We start from the raw sequence: 21,599 nt of genomic DNA, 5'->3' as shown, positions 1-21,599 counted from the left end.
TTTCCTCTGCTGTAACTGATTGCTGACTAAATTCAGTTGATAGGTTGTATATTTTAAATATTTAAAATAAAGTGTTAAAAGTGTTTCATATTTATATGTACTATCTCCACATCATAATCACTATAGTGATTTTGACTCATAAACTTAATCTGAAATTAACAAGACATATTCTTCTGAAGCAGGTTCAAAGTAGAAATGTTATCCTATGACTTTAAAGCAAATCTGTAGTCAAGAAAGTTTTTATGAGATCCTTGTTCGCATTCTTCTTTACATTTCAATCTTTCAGTGTTTGGGTTAGATACCAACTGTTCACTAAAAGCAAGTTTTGCAGCTTTCCACCAAATTGTGAATCATCCAGTATGTAATCTGTAAGATCAGAACATATTGAAGAATAAAAGTCAGCATTTTTTATAATAGTTAGGGTTTTAAAACATTGCACATTAGATGACATACATAAAATTTAAATCAAAGTTGTTTTAATTACTATGTCGGATTAAGTTTTATTGCTTGTAACTGAAACAAGAACTGAACTGGATCTGAATATGTTTTTAATTAAAGTCTGTGAACAAGGCCAGGAAAGTCAGTTTAGTTAAATATTCAGTAAATTCAGAAGATCTTCTTGTATAATGGAAGTTACTTAAATCACTGATAGCTACAGAAATTTATTCACACTTTTTGATTAATATTTATATAAAGTTGATATTCATAAAAATGAGTAACTTAAACAGCACTTTTTTTCTGAAGCAGACTCACCACTGACTTAAGATCCTGTTCAAATGAGAGATGCCGTTGATGTCCACATAATAACTTGAATATTTTTTTAACATGATCAATAACGCATAAATTAGTATAAACAGTATCTGACTGCATTTCTCCTATATAATTGTAGCCATTTGGGGCATAGTCATAGTAGCCATGTTTTCTTAAAAAAAATTTTTTGCTTTCTGTGAAAACAGAAAGCTAAAAACAGGCAGATGGACACATCTGTTCCTGAGTAAGAAAGGCTTGGTATCTAATGCTCAACATTTTTCAAAATGCTCAAGTATTTTCCATAAGTAGGTAAAATCATTAGCTCAAAAGGTTACAAGGGAGAATGGAAGGAAATTACTTTTTGTCCCTATATATAACTACAACCCCTGTGGTGAGATGGCTTTGTAATCCTGAAGTCCAGGATGTGTCTGTAGCTGCTGTAGATGCAATTAGCAATTGTAGCTGAGAGTGTCCTTAAATCTGTTAATGATTCAAGCACAAACACAAGTGTGTCTGATGTTTGCTAAATGTGAGAATCGCCATTGGTGCAAGGGCTCAGCCAAGTACTAGGCTAACAGAGAGTATGAATTCTCCACGAAACACTCCTTGCAAGCTTCTACAAAGCTTACAGACTTGCTCACAGCTTATGCATTTGATGAATCGTTGTAGAAAGTGTTTTATGTCTTAGAAGAGAGCTGTTAGGTGACTGAGTTGACATTTCTCAATATGAAGTACAAAAGCATAGGCTTGAGCCTGAGCAGGTAACTGTAAAATCAGAGTTTCCTAGTTTTTTTATTGTATGACTTTACTGCCTTTCTATTTTTTTATTTTTTTTTTTTAATTCAGTGCTTTGTATATAATTTTTGTAAGGCTTTTCATGATTTGAGAACTTGGAAAAGAATCATGCTGTGAACAGTAGTTGATAAGCTTCCTTAGGGGCTGTGTCACATTTCTGTCTGTCTTATGTGAGACATTGATAAATACAGACATACTAAGGCATCAAGTCAGCAAAAGACTTGGAAGATTTTCTGCACCTCTAGATTTTCCAGGTTTGCTTGAAGCAGTAGCCAAGCTTTTTGCGCATGGAGCAGCTCGTGGTTGAGGCTTTGAAAGAACCACCCAGATTTCTTTTGATCAGCAGCTCTGTGTAAAGAGAAGGTGGAATCCATTGGCCTTTGAATTACTTAAATGCCAATTTGTTCTGCACTGGGGATGTGTGTCATTTATTTTTACCTCCATCTGTGCTTCAGATTTCAGGTTATTGCATACAGTAAAGCAAATTATTTCTGGTTGGTGGGGACCTTTGGAGCCATAAGATAATACTCCATAGAGAAAGACATATGAACTCTTTTGTCACAGGCTCCAAGGAAGGCTAGTTCTCCATCAAGTTGCATATACAATGATATCAGATATATCAGTGAGTGTTATTTTCATCTAGATCATAAGTAGTGTACTGGTGACTCACTGGCATTGCATTGATGTTGAAATATATTCCAAATAATGGTCTTGACAATTTCTCTAATATTTTAGAAATTATTTTATCATTGTTTGTTAATGTCTTGAGTGCCAAGAAGACATATTCTGCTAAAGATTTTAATTTATTTTTCCTATATCCTTACCTTAAATGGCCTAAAAGAGAAATTAAGATTGGCTTACATTCTTTTAAACTGATTTTCCTCTCACCTGCCATCAGTATCAGGATTGTGTGTCACTGTAAAAAATGTGAAACCTCAGTTTCCACAAACCAGATTAGTAAAACAACAGGCAGGCAACCAACACTAAAATTCCACTTTGCCTGTTGATAATAGTTCAGCCAAAGCAAGTACTTAAGTCATTAAGGCAACATCTGCCAGCTTGTGTTTTGTTTTGCTTAAGTAGATTTGCAGCTGATTGCTGTGTGTTTACCCTTTGCCTTACTGTTCTGTTTTATAACACTGAACTATAATGAATAACATTCAACTCTTAATAGCCAAGTTGGTGAGTGCTTGATGGTTGCTTTTTCACCCTCCGCTTTTTAATTTCTATTTTTGTTGTTGGTACTGCAAAAATACACTTAAAAGCACACAAACTGATCAGCTGGACAAAAGCCAGAGTGACTTGTAAACAGGTCTCTTCCTCCCCTTTTTAGAAGCACTGACTTTCCAAGAAATAACAATATTATTTAAGCTGTGGCAATTAAGGCAAAAGCAGTCTGTATTGCTTATATTAAAAAAAATATATCTAAAATATGAACTAAAGTATCCTCAAGAGAAAAAAATACAATGAAGGAAGTAACCATTAGAAATTTGCTATATATAAAAATGTTTATTGTGTTAGTATTATGTACTGGGGAAGGAGTATTACTCCCTTCTTTTGTGGGCACTCATATTTTACGTGAATTATCATATAAAACATAGCCACTTACTTAAATTTCATTCTTTCCAGGGACTCTACCAAATGTGTTTAAATTTCACTAATTTAAATGTTAAGCTGCAAAAGGACTTAGATCTTTCATAAGTGGAGCATATATTATGACAATAATTACATATTGTACTCTGAGAGTTGGTTAGAACTCCAGTGCATCGCTCTCAAATAGGCATCTTCAAATATTCACATTGTCCAGCAGTTCTTATGCTCAAGTTCAATGGAACTCAATGGAACTTGGACTGCACAGTAGGTGTTAAGAGCTTAAAATGTGGTTTTGGCTCCTCAGACAAGGTATAGGACCCACAAACCAGTCAAAACATAAAAGGTAACTTCCCCCAGGCCCCTGCCCCCCTTGAGGGTATGGGCAGTGAGGAATAAATATGTACTTATGTTGTTGTTATTAAAGTTGTAGGAAGTTAGAGACGGAGTGGCAAGTTGAGTTTCTAGACAAAGTGTTTGAAAGTTCTGAGACACCAAACCCCATATTTATCTCAGAATGGTGTTAATTTTCAAATGCAACCAGTTGTGCAAACACTTTGATTTTGTATGTTAGCTGGACAGTATGAAATGCAAATGGCCAAACAGTATGAGGTCATAAACAGTACAAAAGTATAATGCTTATCTGTTTACTTTGTAAATGCATACTATAAAAGGAATTGTAAGTATAGAAAAGGTCATAATCTAGTTTTGGTCTTTGGGCAGTAAACCTTTCCTTGTCAATGGTTGCTTGATATAAAATACGATTTTTAGAATGTAAACTTTATCTCTACATAATGCTTGTGAGTATAGTTTATTAATTGTGCAGAAAGAATTGACCATTCTGCTAGGGACAGGTTTTCTTAATATATTGTACCTTACGTAATACTACTTTGCTTTGTGGCACTTGTGAAAGTAATCACATTTGCTTTACAGTTGAGTTGCATTCTGGGCAAGGAAAAATTGCATTTACACATGAGCAACAGCCAGGAGTATGAAATGTGTTAAGTTATACTGAAGATTCATAGTTGTTTTCAGTAGCTAGACCTTTCTGGGAGCCTTATCTGAAAAGCTTATTTGTTCATTTAGGCTTGGACTGCTGAAGTCAAGAAGGACAAAAAAATCACAGTCTGTTTCACTTTAAAGAATATTCCCATCTTCTAGGTTCTCCAAGCAAACTCAGCCTTTTATTTTACATTCTTCTATTGCTTTGAAGGTTGGTCTGCATTCCAAAAATCCATGTAATTCCACGTGTAAAAACAGCTATCATAGTTTTTTGTGAAGGCACACTTCCTTCTAGCACAGTGTCCTGGGTTCAGCAGTAGCAGTCATGTTACTCCTTCTTGGTAGCTGGTGCAGTGCAGTGTTTTGACTTTCGGCCTGGGAACAGAACTGATAGCGATGTTTTGGTTTGGCCAAGGACTTTGTGAGCCTCATGCTCTGCCAGGGAGGAAGGGAGGCCAGGAGGAAGCAGAGACAGGACACCTGACCCAAACTGACCAAAGAGGTATTCCATACCACAGCACGTCATGCCCAGGATGTAACTGGGAGTTAGCCGGAAGGGCTGGGAGGCTGCGGGGTTGGAGGAGGTATCGGTTGGTGCTTGGTCGGGCTGAGGGGGGGCAAGTTATCAGTCGGCTGGTGGTGAGGTGTTGTATTCTCTTCCCTTGTTATTTCCTTTATCATTATTATCACTGGTGGTAGCAGTAGTGATTTGTGTTATACCTTAGTTACTAAACTGTTCTTATCTCAACCCGTGGGAGTTGCATTCTTTTCGATTCTCCTCTCCGTCCCTCCGGGAGCAGGGGGAGGGCAAGAAAGGGGGGGAAGTGAGCGAACGAATTACCTGACTGGGTTTAAACCACGACACACAGTGAAACAGCTAAATTAAAAAGTAAGTGGCCATGGGAACCTTGTTTATATGGGAAGCTTATTTACATGTTTGTGTGTGCAGTTGCTCTCCTGGCCATACAGCTGCATTTGCATGGATTCCAGCAAGAAATCGTTGCAAATCTACTACTTCAGATAGAGATGATGATGGTCAAATGTCAATTTCTGTTGTAACCTTTTTTTTTTCTTTTTTTTTTTTTTCCCAAGACAGCATAGTATGGTAAATTTTATTTTTTATCATCATATTGTGGTGATTTTTTTTTTTTAATATAATTTTGCCAAGCTCAAGAAAATAGGTATGTCATGTGACTGCTTTTTTACAGCCAGTATGTCACACTGAAGCTTGTTATTTACACCAGCTTAACAGTAGTTATTCAAAATTGCAGAGTGCTGGAAAGCATTTCAGTTGCAGGGCAATTATTTTGTTTTATGGAGATCCTGATAACAGATGGTTATCTTTGTTGCCTTTATTATTTAAAAGGTGAATTTTCAGTCTAGGTGTTTTCCACATACTGTCTTTTGAGAACTTTGCTTGGTTTCAATTCAACAAGGACTTAAGTAATTTTTCTTAGTCAGTAGAACTATTCACATTGAATGAAGGTGAATCACACCCAAGATTATGTTAAGGGGCAAATGATTTAATATATCAGCATGTTTTTCTGGAAGAAAATGTAGCTCTGACTATTATTTTGAATAGAAGAAGAAACAAAATTTTCAACAAAGCATTTAATCCAGTTCTCTTCTGGGAAGTCTGACTTCTATATGAAGTCCTAATGCCTTTCACATTAGACAAGACGGTGCAAGAACCCTTTAATTTTCATTAAACTAATTTGTCTTACTTTGTCAGTACAGCGCTGCATGATTCTCTCCAGCAGTTAGTAACATCAGCAAATGCTAAAGAAAAACTCTTTACTAGCTGCTTCTGATGCAAGAATGCTAAGGCTTTTGTGTGTAAAATATGGGTATCTTTGAAATTTTGGAAGAGTTGTTTTCAGATAAAGGATTGAAGTATTTTTTGTTTTCTTTGTTCTAGTCTTTTTTTTTTTTTAACAAAATAGCACACTGTCAGAAAAGGATTATAAAAAGGGTTCAATTAATACTGAGTTTGATTTGAGATAATTTTTTTGTTTATGTTTTACTTGGTTAAATATCATCCTTTAATATATCTGTATTATATATATATCAGCCTGGAGAAGAGAAGGCTGCGTGGAGTCCTCATAGCAGCCTTCCAGTATCTGAAGGGGGAGCTATAGGGATGCTAGAGAGGGACTTTTCATTAGGGACTGTAGTGATAGGACAAGGGGTAACAGGTTAAAACTTAAACAGTGGAAGTTTAGATTGGATATAAGGAAGAAATTCTTTACTGTGAGGGTGGTGAGTAACTGGAATGGGTTGCCCAAGGAAGCTGTGAATGCTCCATCCCTGGCAGTGTCCAAGGCCAGGTTTGACAAAGCCTTGAGTGGCATGGTTTAGTGTGAGGTGTCCCTGCCCACGGCAGGGGGTTGGAAGTGGATTATCTTAAGGTCCTTTCCAACCCTAACGATTCTATGATTCTATTCTATGATTCTATGATTAAAGAAGTATACCTAAAAGGCCATCTGGGGGAGAGGGACTGTTTTATGATGATAGATAAAAGGGAGGCTACCTATTTGAACGACATTTTATTAAATATTTGTTTGAGAGTGTAGGTAATTATGTACAAAAGATAATCTTATCAGCAATGACATCAGTTAAGATTTCTTTGTTTTCTAATGAGCCTAAAAATAGTGGCATTTCAGCCACATATAGGAAAATATAAAAAGACATAAATACAATTCCAGGCAAATCTCCTATAAATAGATGACTTCCAAAATCTCCTTAGCTCCTTATATTCTAGTTTTCACCTTTTTTCTCTAGTCATCTGACTGTACTTTTTGTGCAGTCCTGACACCACTATGTGGATCCAAGATGAGAGGTCAACTGGAGGTACTGAATATTTCTGGTTCACTTTCTGAGAGGATAGTCTTCAATGTGCAATGCTTTCAAAATGCTTGTAGGAGCTGCTGAAAAAGCAATGTTACCCATAATATGCCATGATTCATCATTTCCACCTTTGTGAAGGTATTCTTGTGATTTTTTTATGAGCTCTTAGGTTGAAAAAAAGGAAAGAGTTCTTGAGTTATTTCAGGAAAAGGTAGCATCAGTATTTCAGTACTTGACTAAAAGGATTTATGGATTCAGGGACATGTTTCTTAAAACTCTTATATCACTGTGAATAAACTTAGCATTCTCACCACTTGAATAGATACAACTGTAGGCTAGTACTTTTATTAATTCCAGAAAGGCAATAGATCATCTGTAGGTCTGCTAAGTCCTCCCACAGACAAACAGAAATGACCTCTGTCATTCAGAATAAAGTGCTGGTTTTCTTAAATTGATGATTGTTTTTATCCAACTTGTCTGCCCCACAAGTGGCTTGCTGTGGTTTCTTAGACACCATGTATTCAGCTGATTGAAAGTCTAGTGGTTTGTGTCGTTAGCTGTAATCAAATGTTAATGATTTCATTATAGACAAAAAGAAGGACAGTGCTGGCATTTTGCAAAGAGGCTTTCAGCTTCAAATACTGAGGGCAAGTTAATAATTAAAAATAAGCAGGAAAACTGAAAGTAGAACATCTGGAAGACCATTCCTTACCACTCAGACAGTTGCTCTCCATTTTTTATTCCTCCCCCTCGCCCCCCATTCTTGATTTATATTTTGGTCTTGAGTGAAATGGAATTCTGCTGCTTTGTTCATATTTACCATGTTGTTTATTCCATGCTGTTTATTCCTTTTGATGAAAATGAGAGCTGTTCTTATGCTATAGTGAAATCCATCTGGACAAAATCATTAAATAGCTCATGGAACAGAATTCTGAAGGGAGAGCGATTTCATGGACTAATTTGAATCGTAATCAAAGCTTAATATGGACATTTCAAAGAAACACTCCATTTGAGAAATCTCACTCTTTTGCATACATAGGAGGTGCAGGAGGAGGAAGGGACTAAGGAAGACATAAGTAAGACTGATTTTGTGAGAGAAAGAACAGAAATGTCTATTTTTGTTCTTACTCCGTTAGCAGATTAAGACAAATGTGTTGTTCTTTTTCTTAAAGGTGAGATTTTCTGAATTAGAGAGTTTTAGTCTTTATTTGAACAAGAACAGAAGTTAGTGCTCTGTGCCCTGAAAGACCAACCTTAAATCTATTTTGTATTAGTCTGCGGATAAATTGACAAAGTGTAGCAAACTGATTATTGCTCTCATCCAAAGCTTATTGCAACAAATGCATGACTTACCTTTCCCCTCCATAGACTTCTTATCAGACTTTGTGTCCTTTAAAACAAACAATGGAAAAGAAATTAATAAAGCTGATGGCCTTGCAGAATGCCAGCAAAAAGGAATTTGACCTTAATTGTCATTTTTTGTTTGCATTATTATTCTTGTGATAGCCTTGTTTTGTTTTAGCCAAGGTTTTCTATGTTTGCTTAGGGGGTTTGAGTTGTTGGTTTTGTGGTGTTTTTTTTTGTGCGTGGTGGGGTTTTTTGTTGTTGTTCTTGGTTTTGGTGTTTTTTTTTTAACAGCATTTCCTTGCTATTGCAAGCTGTGGTGTTTCATGGTAGCTTCTGATCAGCTGCTGTGCAGGCAGTGTAAGCTTCCCCCTCACTGGCTTGTCAGTCATAACTGAAACTGAGAGGATAATTCAGGCTGTCTATTAAATTTTTAGTCTGTTTGAGAGCTACCACTACCAAATGTGTCAGTTTGACAGCAGTGGTGCTTGCCTTTTGTTTTGTGGCTGTGTTTTAACTGCAAATGATATTTCAACCACATGTTGCTTTTGTACAAACTCACAGAGAAATTGACAAATTACAATGAGTCATTATTATTTTGGATGAGGATCCATCAGCACAAGAGGCTGATGGCTACAACTCTTACTGACCAAGGCAGAGACCTGTGGAAGTGGCAATACTGAAGGAAGATGTGAAAGCAGCAAATTTAGCAATGTCATTTTCTTGCATGTTCTAGATTAGGGGTGGTGAGAAGTCATGAAGAAAAGGTGAGATTAAACTGGTAAATCTAAGCACAGTTTTTAAGGTGTATCTGATACATAGAAGGGGAAACAGTAAGAAAGCAAGGAGTATGTGAAAAGGGAAAGATTAATTTGTTCATATTGCTAGCATTCAGTATCAATCACACCTTGACCAGTACTCCTTATGTAACTGTAGTGTGCTGCATTCCCTGACAGATTTAAAAAAGATGAGCTTTTCCCCAGCTATGAACATTAAATCTCCTGCAAACCCTAAGAAATGTTATCTCCTGCAAGTAATAAGAAATAATAGCTCTTGTAATTATCACTCTAGCTGGCATATCTGCAGATCCTTCCTTTGTGAATGATACATAATCAGTTATGTATTTGATAGATATCTGCTCAAACACAATAGTGCCTTGTGGCAATGAGTTATACAGGTCCACTTTCTGTTGGTAAGGACAGAAAAAAGTATTTTTTTAATCTGTTTAAAATGTGTACATATATTTTTCAAGTTCCATTTGCTCAGTTGACACAATGTATGTTAAAAAACAAATTATTATTGGAATTACCTAAAGTGCCCAGCTTGCGAGAACCATTTCCCACTTTCTGCATTTTATCTTATTAATATCTTATGTTTTCTTTCTTATTTTCTTTATTTTCCTCTTTTCTTTCATATTACTTTTTTTGTTTGATTTGGGTTTTATTTTTTTTTTTTGTGTTTTTTTTTTCATGTTAGGCAAGTCTCATTTGGTGGCTGTTTTTCTAAAATCTAACTTTGAGGCATTTTCTGTACCCCACAACAGGACTTTTATATACTGATTTCAGTTACTGTTTTAAAAACTAAAAGAGATGCTGCTGTTTATTGTCCGTAATGTCAAACAGTTCAGAAATTTCCATGATTTCTTGGTGCTTAGAGCATGTCTGAGGTTCATAATTCAGTGTTGTTAATTAATCACTGATAGTGTCCATTGCTCTGTTATGAGACATATTTCTTTATTGATTCCAAGAAGGTAGATTTATTTTTGTGGTAGTCAATCTTTTAAGTTTCACAATGTAGTTTTACTCCAAGGGATGGGAGGCGATTCTTCCAGGTCTGTCTTCTCTCTTTGTTTCTGTCCAGCAGAATAGACTTGCTCAAATAAGATGGCTGTAAGAAACCATAGTTCTGATCTGCCTTTGGTGACACCGTTCCTTTTAATACTCTGCTGACCCCTTGGAGCTGTGGACACATGTCACTGTTACTTCTCATGTTGAGGAAATGAAAATAGAAGCATAGAACACTTTTATTAAATTTTGCTTTGGGTAAATTGGTTTTCACATCATGTCACTGATTTAGTCATTTTATGTCTGGTGTTACTCTCATTTGTGTTGGCTAGGAAAACGTATTCAAGCCAGAATTAGGAGAGTGAGGTAATGTTGGGCATAATGTGGGTTAATTTTTTTTTATCAATAATCTTTCAGATGCTAGTATGTGTTGACATCTTCATGAAGCTGTTGGTCTTAATTTTAAATACTAAATTCCTTCAAAGCTACAGCTAGTTGAAGAAGGCAGCAGTGTAATACTGAGTTTAAGATCCTCCTTGTAGTGTCTGGTATTTTGTACACATCTAGACTGAATCTTTCCACTATCACATTCCTGATGATATCTTTCATCCGGAATTATTCACAGTCCTGCCTGGGTTAGACTATTCCAAATATTTTCCGTCTTGCTCTTCACACCCTAATGCTCATGGCTGAATGTTATTTACATTGACTATGTTATGAGTTTTTAACCTCAGTTGTGTTTCATTCAAGACATTTCTGTAATTTTCCACCCCTGCCATGGTTCCTAAATAGATCCTGACATAAGGACTTAACTTGTGGATAGTCAATAAAGCAATATTTCTATTTCTAGTTTTCATACCTGTCTTTTAATTACTTCTAAGAAAAAGTTGGCAAATGTATAAAGAAATGTAGAATGATATTTATGTTTGAAAGCAGAAATCTTTAGCACCAGTTGCCAAAACAGGGCTTCATTTCTGTCTCTGATGGAAACACTTCAGTACTTGTATAGATGTATTGTGTATTTATTCTTTACAGATGGCTTCTCCTTCCAGATATATATTTTTTTTGGGCACAGCCTGATTATGGAGGCGCAAGATTTAGCTAGTCACAAATATGAAAGGTTGTTGAACATATAACTCAATGTCCAAATGGAGACTACTGATGAGTGGCACCCCTCAGGGGTCACTATTAGGACCAATGCTGTTTAACACCTTTGTTGACAATATTGATTGTGAGATTGAGTGCACCCTCAGCAGGTTTGCCAACAACATCAAGCTGTGTGGTGCAGTTAATGTGCTGGAGGAAAGAGATGCCATCCAGAGGGACCCTGACATGCTTGACAGGTGGCCCAGTGACAACCTCATGAAGTTCAAGGCCAACTGCAAGGTCCTGTACCTGGGTCAGGGGAATCCCAAGTACAGGTATGGGCTGGGCAAACTGGGCTGAGAGCAGTCCTGAGGGGAAGGACTTGGGAGTGCTGCTTGACAAGAAGCTCAACATGACCTGGGCTTGCAGCCCAGAAAGTCAACCATGTGCTGGGCTGCATCAAAAGGAATGTAACCAGCAGTCAAGGGAAGTGATTCTCCCCCTCTACTCTGCTCTTGTGAGATCCCACTTGGAGTGCTGCACTCACCTTTGGGGCCCCCAGCACAAAAGGGATGTGGACCTGTTAGAATGAGTTCAGAGGAGGGCCATGAAGATGGTCAAAGAGCTGGAGCACGTCTCCTATGGAGACAGGCAGAGAGAGTTAGGCTTGTTCAGCCTGGAGAAGAGAAGGCTCCAAGGAGAAGAGTAGTTTTCCAGCGCTTGAAGGGGCCCACAAGAAATCTGGAGAGGGGCCTTTTTACAAGGGCAGGTAGGGTTAGGACAAGGGGGAATGGCTTTAAACTGACAGAGGAGTTTTGTATTAGATATAAGGAAGTTCTTTACTGTGAGGGTGGTGAGGCAGTGGAACAGGTTCCCTGGGGATGTTGTGGATGCCCTACCCCTGGCAGATTGCAAGGCCAGGTTGGACAAAGCCGTGGGCGATATGGTCTAGTGTGAGGTGTCCTTGCCCATGGCAGGGGGGTTGGAACTAGATGACCTTTAAGGTCCCTTCCAACCCAGAACATTCTATGATTCTATGATAGTTATGTTCATGTGGTACCATCAGAAGTTTTCTAAATGTATAATATGCTTAGCTCAGACTGGGAGAAATGAGCAAGTCATATTAAAGTTACTAGAATAATACTATTACTTTATATTTGGGGCTAATAAAATTATTAATATAAGCCATTCTTGTTCAGATTGTCATTTGGAATAAGCTTCAGCATATTAAACAATTATATAGAGCAACTTTGAATCATAGAATCATAGAATAGTTTGGGTTGGAAAGGACCTTAAGATCATCTAGTTCCAACCCCCCTGCTATGGGCAGGGACACCTCACACTAAACCATCTCACCCAAGGCTTTGTCCAACCTGGCCTTGAACACAAAAATCTTTTAAGAATTTACTTAATGAGACAATATATTGCAGGTACTGGACAGCAAATGATGGATTTTTTTAGATCAGAAGTATGGATACACATAAAAGAGTTACAGAAGTTAATATAAGATATCAAAATAGCACATAAATATCTTAAAGACCTAGAAGAACAATATGTCATGATAATTCCATGTGGATTTAAAAATATCTATTTATTTCCTTGATTTCCTTGTTCAGAATTTTATCCTTTAGATAGAAATTGTACAGTAATTTAAATCACTTAGTAAAGTATGAAAATTTAGACATCTGTGGCTACTGCAAAGCATGGAATTTGTGATAAATTAGTCTAAAACTGTATTTCTCCATGACATTGTTAAGATTATTTTATACACAGTCATGTGTATGTACCTCACACTTCATGAGCAGAATGAAATGGAGATCAAGTAATGCTACAGGGTTTTTTTACCAATGCACTTATTTACTTGTTTGCATTCTTAACAGGAAGGTTAACAGGTTATCATTAGTCCATCCATGCATACATAATAGATATGTTAATATCAGTTGAACTTAATTGTTAATTGCAACACAAGGCCGCTATCTCCAGTGCTTATTTGAGGTTAAGAAAGTTAAAATACTTATTATTTTCTTTCTTTTTTACGGTTCTTCTGAGAGAAACGATCTGTTTTTTAATGTTTTACATTATTTTTCCTCCCGTGAATTCTTGACATAATTGTTCTAATCTGATTTCTAGGAATCCTTTGTAGTACTGGAATAGAACTTGAAAAATTAAGATGACTACCATTTTAGAAAAAGTAATATCCAGGCTAAATAGTGGGGCATTGCCTGCATGTGCTCTATCAATACCACCCCTTGCTATTCAGTTATTTTCTTGTGATGTCTGTTGTGGATATAGATTGTGATTCGTTTCTGTAGTTGACTTTATACATACAGGTCTCTGATAAAACAAAAACTTTTTCCTCTCAAGCTTTGTGCATTGTCTATACCTTGTTAGAAAACCTGAACCATGACTTCTCTGAATAAAGATCAAAGCATAAAATTGGGAGTAATTTAGTGATTCAGACATTCTGGTAGAAAATTATAATACAATGCTATAATGGCAGTGTAACAATGCTCAATACCAGATCTTATGGAATGGGAAGGTGACTTTTATTTTAAACAGTTTCATATACCAATGTACTATTGGATGTGTTTGTCCCAACTGTCTGTCCGGCGTTTAGGCACTAAGATGTTTGTACCTGAGTGTTTAATCCATAGGAATTCCTTGGGATAACACAGAGAACAAGGAATATCACCCAGTGATTTTTTGTCATGTCTCCTGTGGTGTTTTTAAGTGGTCAACACTGTGCTGTTTTTGTGATGTGCTTTCTGTGAACCTGGATAAAAAACATAACTCTGTGAAATATGACCCATTTTATTTGCTGGCTTTTGCCTTCTTGAACTGAAGGGAGCGAGCAAACTTGGGTTGTGTAAGTCCATGGGCATTGATGCGATGCCTCAAGATCTGGAGGGTACAAAGAGGACAGAGCCAGGCTCTTGTGTGGCGCTCAGTGACAGGACAAGAGTAATGGGCACAAACTGGAATATAGGACTACTTTTTTTTTCTTTCCTTTTTCTTTTTTCTCTCTCTTATTAACCAGAGATGGAAGCATGAAGAAGAAAATGGCTATCAGGTTAGAATTTTAGAATGTATTGCTATGCTCTTTCACAGGTGGAAAACTGTAAATATAAACATAATTCGTGGGCAGTCTGCTGGGATGCAATTTTTCATCTAATTGGAAAAAGCAGAACTAAATCAAGAATTGGCAACCAGGTTTCATCCTGAAGATATGATGATTATTATGGTGTCAAATACAATCATGAATGTAAGCCTTGAACTGATGAGTTCAAGCTGGTTTTAGTAAGACTTTTATTTAGATTTACACATCCTATTCAGAAATAATAGCAGCTACATGGGAATGATTGATTAGTTTTAAAAAGTGAGTTTGTTCCTTCTGCAAAAAGAACAGGATTGAAGAACCTTGATGTTTCTTTACAACTAATATTACTAAATTAGATTATATAGACATAAGAAACAGTAGGCAGTCTGCCATCTCTCTTTCTTACTCAAATGCTAACCAATTTTGATTACCAGATGCTTCTGAGCTGAAGATTACAAAGCTTGACCTTGTTTGTCATTTTTATTTCTTTTTAGCATTTTATGCGTATTAAAATACATTGATATATCGGAATAATTTTTTCTAAATAATTTCACTCCCTCTGATCTGTCAGCATCTTTGTGTAGTGTGAGTACTAATTAAGGTCAATGTTTTAGAGGAGGGAAACAAAATATATATTTGTTTATTTAGTGTTATTCTCACTTAAGGTGATGCATGGTTTAATAAGAACCCTAAGTGCTGCCTGAGAAGTTTTCCAGTACAGAAACTGAGACTTCTTTCTCTTACGTGGTAGCAAATCATTGTTCTGCTAGGCCACTGAGCTCAGCCCTCAGAGGTTGCAGCTTTAAACGAAAAGTACACTAGCAGTTTAGTAGAATCCTTTGTGAGGCCTAATTGATTTTATGTAATGCCATCAGTGCATTTGACAGTCTTATTAAATTTAGTTGTTTCTACAGTAATTAAGGGTAAGAAAACAAGTGCCTTCAGAATATAATTATTTTCATAATCAGTTTTAATTACGCTTCACTGTCTTAGAAAGCAAAGATTTTATCTTAATAAATTGTATCTTAGTAATTAATATGTCTTTTATTAAATAGTAGCATAGACTGCCTTGGAATCTCAAAAGAATGAAATGTTTTGGAATGCAAGGAAAAACTTAATTCTACATATTATATAGACCATGGAGTGTGAAGAAGACTTAAACAGCAGTAATACTTTTGCTTCTTCTGGTGGAATAAGAGAACAGTTTTGGCTGTTTGGTTTTAGTTTTGATTTTAGGATTTCTTGTGTTTTCTGATTCTCCCTTTAATGGAGAACCCATTATGATTCTCTTTAATGAATGATACAAGGGTTAGACTGCATTTTGTCAATCGGTTCCGTAAATTCAGAAAACAGTGGGGGGGGCACGGGGACAACAGTGGGACAGGACACAGACAAAGCAAGGTGGTGGCAAGAAAAGCCTGTTAAAAAGAATTCTCTCTATATATATATGCTTTCTATTCCATTAAGAGTCATCTGGGGAGTGTGTGAACCCATACATGAGCAGAGAATAAAAGACGAATTATTTTTTTAAAGATTGATGAGGAAGTTTCCTCTGTGATAACACAGATCCTCTGTGCTGATGTTGGCAGGTGCTTATTTAAAAAGAGGTTATTTAAAGGTCCTGTACAGAAATCTATGTTTGTGACTTTGTGCCCTAAGGTGTGTTATTCCCTTTGCTTTGGGCAACCCTTCTCAGTCTTAACAAATAATGGTGTAGAAGAGAAGGGGGATTAATATCCAAGGTTGATCTGTCAATTTATAGATAAACACAATTTTTTCCTTTTTTCTTTTATAAAAGTTCAATGGTGCTTTAATAAAGAAAAGTAAGGAACAAACAGGCTAAATTTAAAAAATGTTTGTTGCTAAATGTACAAAAGCAATTAAAAAGACCATCAGTTCAAAGGAAAATGCTTGGCGGGGAGGGGGGCTGATGTGTTTTGTTGTTTTCAAGAGTCTGGCTGTTTTAAGAAGGCCTATGACAAGTATAAGACTAGAAACGAACCTGTCAATGAACAATGCTAAAAGAAATAGTTTCTCCTGCTTCATCCATTTTACTAAATACATAAACTTAGTGAAGTTTATGTAAACCTAAAAAACAGAAAAATTTTTTAGTGCAACATGTTTTCTGGTACTGAATAGTTTTACAGTAGAAAAACTCATCAGGAAAAAAACAATTGTGTTTTGTTTAGTAGAGTGAATAACTACTCTTTGAAACATTTCCTCCCCCCCTTTGTGTCAGTAGCTTTTTAAGACAGGACAAATTACATGGGCTAATTACTGTGATCAGGAGATGGTTTAGGATGTTCTAATTTTAGTACCTGAAAAGACTGTCATCATTTAGGAAACTGTGTGTGGTTGTCAGGGAAAGAACAATATTGTATCCGTATCAAAACAGACGATAGTCTGAGTTCCAGTTGCAAGATGGGGGTGTTGATGGGTTTTGTCATTCTCTCCTGCAGAAGAGAATCAGCAGAGAACTGCCTTGGTGTGTTTATTTTGCAGCAGCTATTGCACTTTGTCTCTCTGTCTGCACAGTTACACCTGGAATTTAAAATAAGTTTGCTGGTTATTCATACCAAATCGGTATAGATAGTGCAGCCAAGGCAGAGATACCCTGCAACTTGCTCTGAAGGCACTGAGAGTCAGCCTTCAGCCAATAGCTCAAATTGTTGAGAAAGAAACATAAGGCAGAAAGAAGTATTACACCTAGAAATACAGAAACATGTCACCTGTAGGAATCCTGTTTGTATACCTGAATCAATAGGGCAGTATTTATATCTTCACATTGGGCTCCAAAAGAGGCATTTTTTAGTTTTTTCAAAGACCTTTCCACCACTGAAATGCAATCTTTCTTTCTTTCAGTTCTCCACATCAGCTGTCCTCGGGGAGATATTAGCAGTGATAAAGATCAGGCAAAGCATTCTAGGAAGTTATTGTTGCTTTTTTAAGAGGTAGCGTTTTCATCAGGTTAGCCTCTTAGTCCTTGTGGGAAGGGAATAAAGCACAAAATAAATAAAAAAAAAAATTCTGAAAGCCTGTCTTTCAAGTAAAAATATTCTGTACCAGCACACTAAAGCTTTCCTGATTCCTCAGTCACAATAATGGGAGGATAAGTGCCTGTGGATGAATGTCAGCTACATCTGAACACTGATTTCTGGAGTGGTTCAGATGCTGATACTGTAGCTCTGCATTTAATTGCACTTTGAGGTTTTCTCATCATTTGCAACATAGAACTCATTTCAGAGGCAGAATTGCACATAGGGGAGCAATCTCCATTGTTCAACGATCAACTTTGCGAAGAACACTTTGTAACAGGCAAGACAAAATAGTGATAGTAGGATGTAAGGATGCATACATAAAGATCACTCAAAAAATTTAAATCCATATCCACATGCCAGTGTTCTACAGGAGAGGAAAGCTAGTACCCTCTGTCAGGATGGTTGAACTGAAAGGAACATTCATGCAAAAGTGTTACTGGAAAAATACTGTGTCCTCCTAAGTGAGGTGTCAAGCAGGCTGAGATCATGAAAACCACCTGGAAGCAGTACTTAAAATGCTGTCTCAACATAGTTTTCTATACCTAACGTGTGTCAGCCATTCCAGAGTTAATCTGCAAATTAAAAACTTACTAACATATATTAATAACTTTAAGTGGCTCTATGGAATATAGTTCATAGATTCTGGAATAGTTTCTCTAAACAGCATTCCCAAAATAAATTAGTATGATTTACTTTGAATTTGCATTTCACAATTCTGTCAATAATAGTTAAATTAAGAATTTAATTTTCACTTTAAGAATTTAAATTTCTTCCTGTCTGTGATGACATCTCATGTTCCTACTTTATGGGAGGTTAAATTATTCTGCCTCTTTGATAGGTTCATTATCAGTCAAAGTTAAAGCGACTGAAAAAGAGTTACCAGTAAAAGCTTAAATTTGTTTAGTAGCAAAAACTAAATGTTCCAATATTGCTTTGCAATTGTTCCTTTGTCAAACTGGGAGAAAGGGTATAATCATGAAGATGTATGTTGTACAAATTGTCTGTGATAGCTTCAGAAAAGGGAAATACAGGAACACTTTTTTATTATTATTATCTTTTTATTTATTTAATTTATTTGTATGGAATGTCAGGATAAAATACAGTTATATAGAGACAACCCATGAACTATAGAAGTAAAACCATTTAGTAATACTTTGGCAGGCAGTAGTCCAGGTTATTTTATTTTACATCTCAGTGTGATAACGTTAGATCACACAGTCTGCAGAGGAAGTGTGATTTAGTGATCTATTGAACACTGAATGATGCAGAATTTCTCTACTTATATTACTTTTAAAGGAATTCCTGTGGAACAGAAGTTTGTTACTTCACCCATCATAAATATATTCTGTGTTTACTCTTTGATATATTTCCTTACATGTTATGTATTCTGTATCAATATAGTGTAGTGTACATTGGCATAATGTCCTGCACTTACTATGTTTCCTGTTACCTGAACATCTCAAATTATTATTTAAACACTGACCCTTGCAAGTATCATGTAATGTGAATAAGCTTACTATTTCAAACAAACAGACACTCAAAATATGATTCATTACAAATTACGCAACAAACACTACAGCTGAAGAAAAACTGTTAGTCAAACGCATGGACCTTCTCCAAACACTGCATTCCTTGTGTTGTATGGGATTGGGATTCTTAAATATATTGGAAGAGTTCTTCATTCAATGACACCATTATTCTCATACCTCAGCATTTTCTCTTCTTGTTAGATTCCGTAACATCATACCCAGTTTTATAGATTTTGTATGTATATCACAGTACAGATGCTGACTTTTACTTAATAACGCAATACCTTGCTTATGAACTTTAAGATCACACACACAAGATTTCAGATAACTTAATTTCCCAAATTTTACTCAGTTTTATTCTTAATTTTTAGGCTTTCTTTTCTCTATTCTAACTTTATAATTTTCAAGTAATTGGACAGCGAAGTAGAGTGAAACTTATTGATACACTGGAGAGCTGTCAATGTAGTTGAGATTTTATTGCATATTAGATGTATCAAAATTTAAAATACAAAGTACTAGATATTTTCTGGTGGGTGTATTAGATTTTAAAGAATTAAAAATATGGTAGCTATTATGAGATTTGGCTCTTTGGGAGGACTTTGTTTTTTTTCTTCAGAAATGTTTGTCCTTGCCTATACTCCAACTTACTCTCCTTTTCTCCATTTTACTTATATGCTTGTCAAAAAACATTTTAGTACCACTTGAAAGTTTTTTGTTTCATTTCTTACTTCAACTACTGTACTAGGTTTCATGTTAATATCATTACTTACTAAGGAGTACAACTTCTTTGTGACAGCAAACAGGATTTGAAATAGAGATTAGCATTTAGAAATTTCATGGCCACCTCTGGTAACTTCATGTTAAGTTACAACTCGAGAAATTATAGCTCCTAAAATCTATCATCTGTCTAAATAACTATAAAGCTAGACAGGAGATATATCTAAAAATATACAGATCTCCACAGATTCATAGACTAAGCATGGTTGTGCATCAATTGCATTCATTCTGCTTTAAGTAACACAATTTGATTTTTTGCTAATCAAATGCCTTTTATTTTCTGAACTAAAAAAAATACTAATTACCATGTTGAAGTTAAACAATTATGCAGGTAATACAATAGTAGTAGCATTGACAGACTTGTGTTAATGAGCAGTATGTCATGCTTACCTGCTCACCTTTCTAAATCCATATTTAGCTCAGGCTCCATGCAGAAAAAATTGGTGAGTACATGTAACACCAACATTGCACATGAATGTTGATAGAAGACAGATATACTGGGTTTTTTCAGCACCATGCTGAAACTGCTGAAGCCGTTAGTGTTCTTGCTCAATATATTCTTTAGATCTTCCCCAAGGATAAGATAGCTTTTATATTTTAAAATTGTATTTTTCATTGTGACTGATAAATTACAACAAAGATACCTATCATATTAAAAAAACAAAGACAAACCAAAATCAACCCACATCCAAAACCACAACCCTGCTCCCCAAACTTCAGTGTTATTGGAGTTTAAAGTGCTGAACACAATCTCCAAAGGTTTCACATCAAAAACGAATAATTCATCATACTGTGTAGTGACCAGAAACTATTTCATGATTTCTAAAAATAAACAAGTTTTCCCACTGTATTGTTAATGACAAATAAGAAAACAATCTTGGATTAAAACAAATTGTAATTTTTTCTGTGTGGGTTTTTTGTGTTTGTGGCCTTGGGTTTTGTTTGTTTGGGTTTTAATTGTGCATGTTTCAGTCATAATACTTTCAAAGATATACTTTTTGCTTAATTTTTTTTACCACATGAATTCCAGTAAATAGTTCTCAGGAGAAAAGTTAAAAAAGGAACCCTACCTGCAAGACATACAGTGCAAGTTCTGTAGCTAATGTATCTGCAAACTTATCTTCACTGGTACATGAAAAATACATAGTGCGTTTTTGTTGTATTTTGATTAAATTATTAAGACTTGTTTTCTTCTTAAGAGTGCTGCATTTGACAATTTGTACTTGCGCAGGGTTTGTGAGCGTGAAGCTGCACTGGAATCGGCTCTAAGAATGTTGCAACAATTCTACCTGGATCTTGAGAAGTTCCTTACTTGGCTTACAGAAGCTGAAACAACTGCAAATGTCCTGCAGGATGCTACACACAAAGAAAAGGATGCCAAAATGGCTCGGGAGCTCATGAAACAGTGGCAAGTAAGTCAGGCACCTCAGTTTAGCAACTTTTTTTCCAATTTTTTCCAATTTGTAGCTACTCGAATAAACTGAAATTGTTTTGAAAAAGAGAACTGATTCTGCTACTAACCTTCACGTGTTGCTTCGGAAATTGTTGCAGGAATCTTACATGAGCCACACCATGATTTTGTCTGACATCTTTCAGTATATAACACCTTTGAAAAAGTGTCTTGAAGTGCAACTTTTAAAATGTACAAAAAGGAATGTTTGCTGAAATAGGCATTTGGATTATAATTCCTTTTTTTTTTTTTGTCACATAAAAATGAATTACTCTACCGAGCTACAGTTTTGATTTGAGCACTTGACAAATATGAAAGTTTATTAAGCATTTCTGATATTGATAGAAGTCATATAAATCACATTAAATTTATTCTCTGTAGCTTAATTGAATTAGTTTTTCTCCATTACTTTCAAATAAATGAAAAATGTTAATTTGGTATTTTGCTGATTATTTTCAACATGCTCTGTTGCGATAATAAAAAGATGTAACGATTAGAATTTTCATAGTT

General features: G+C 35.8%; 1 protein-coding gene across 19 annotated transcripts in view; it reads left to right on the top strand.

Annotated features, from left to right (window-relative positions):
• Positions 1-21,599, top strand: part of DMD (dystrophin) — a 1,213,044-nt gene that overhangs the window by 953,836 nt on the left and 237,609 nt on the right. For 18 of the 19 annotated variants that reach the window (XM_062608089.1, XM_062608087.1, XM_062608095.1 and 15 more), the window contains one exon: positions 20,871-21,051. In XM_062608089.1, the coding sequence (XP_062464073.1) occupies positions 20,871-21,051 (181 nt within the window). Of the gene's footprint in view, positions 1-1,376; positions 1,512-20,870; positions 21,052-21,599 lie in introns of those variants that run through there. The other variant, XM_062608100.1, reaches the window with a different exon arrangement.

Source organism: Pezoporus occidentalis, unplaced genomic scaffold (genome assembly GCF_034315485.1).
Source record: "Pezoporus occidentalis ecotype Australia unplaced genomic scaffold, CSIRO_AGI_Poc_V1 ctg129, whole genome shotgun sequence".
Taxonomy (NCBI): Eukaryota; Metazoa; Chordata; class Aves; order Psittaciformes; family Psittacidae; genus Pezoporus; species Pezoporus occidentalis.
This window is presented reverse-complemented; position numbering and strand designations above follow the sequence as displayed.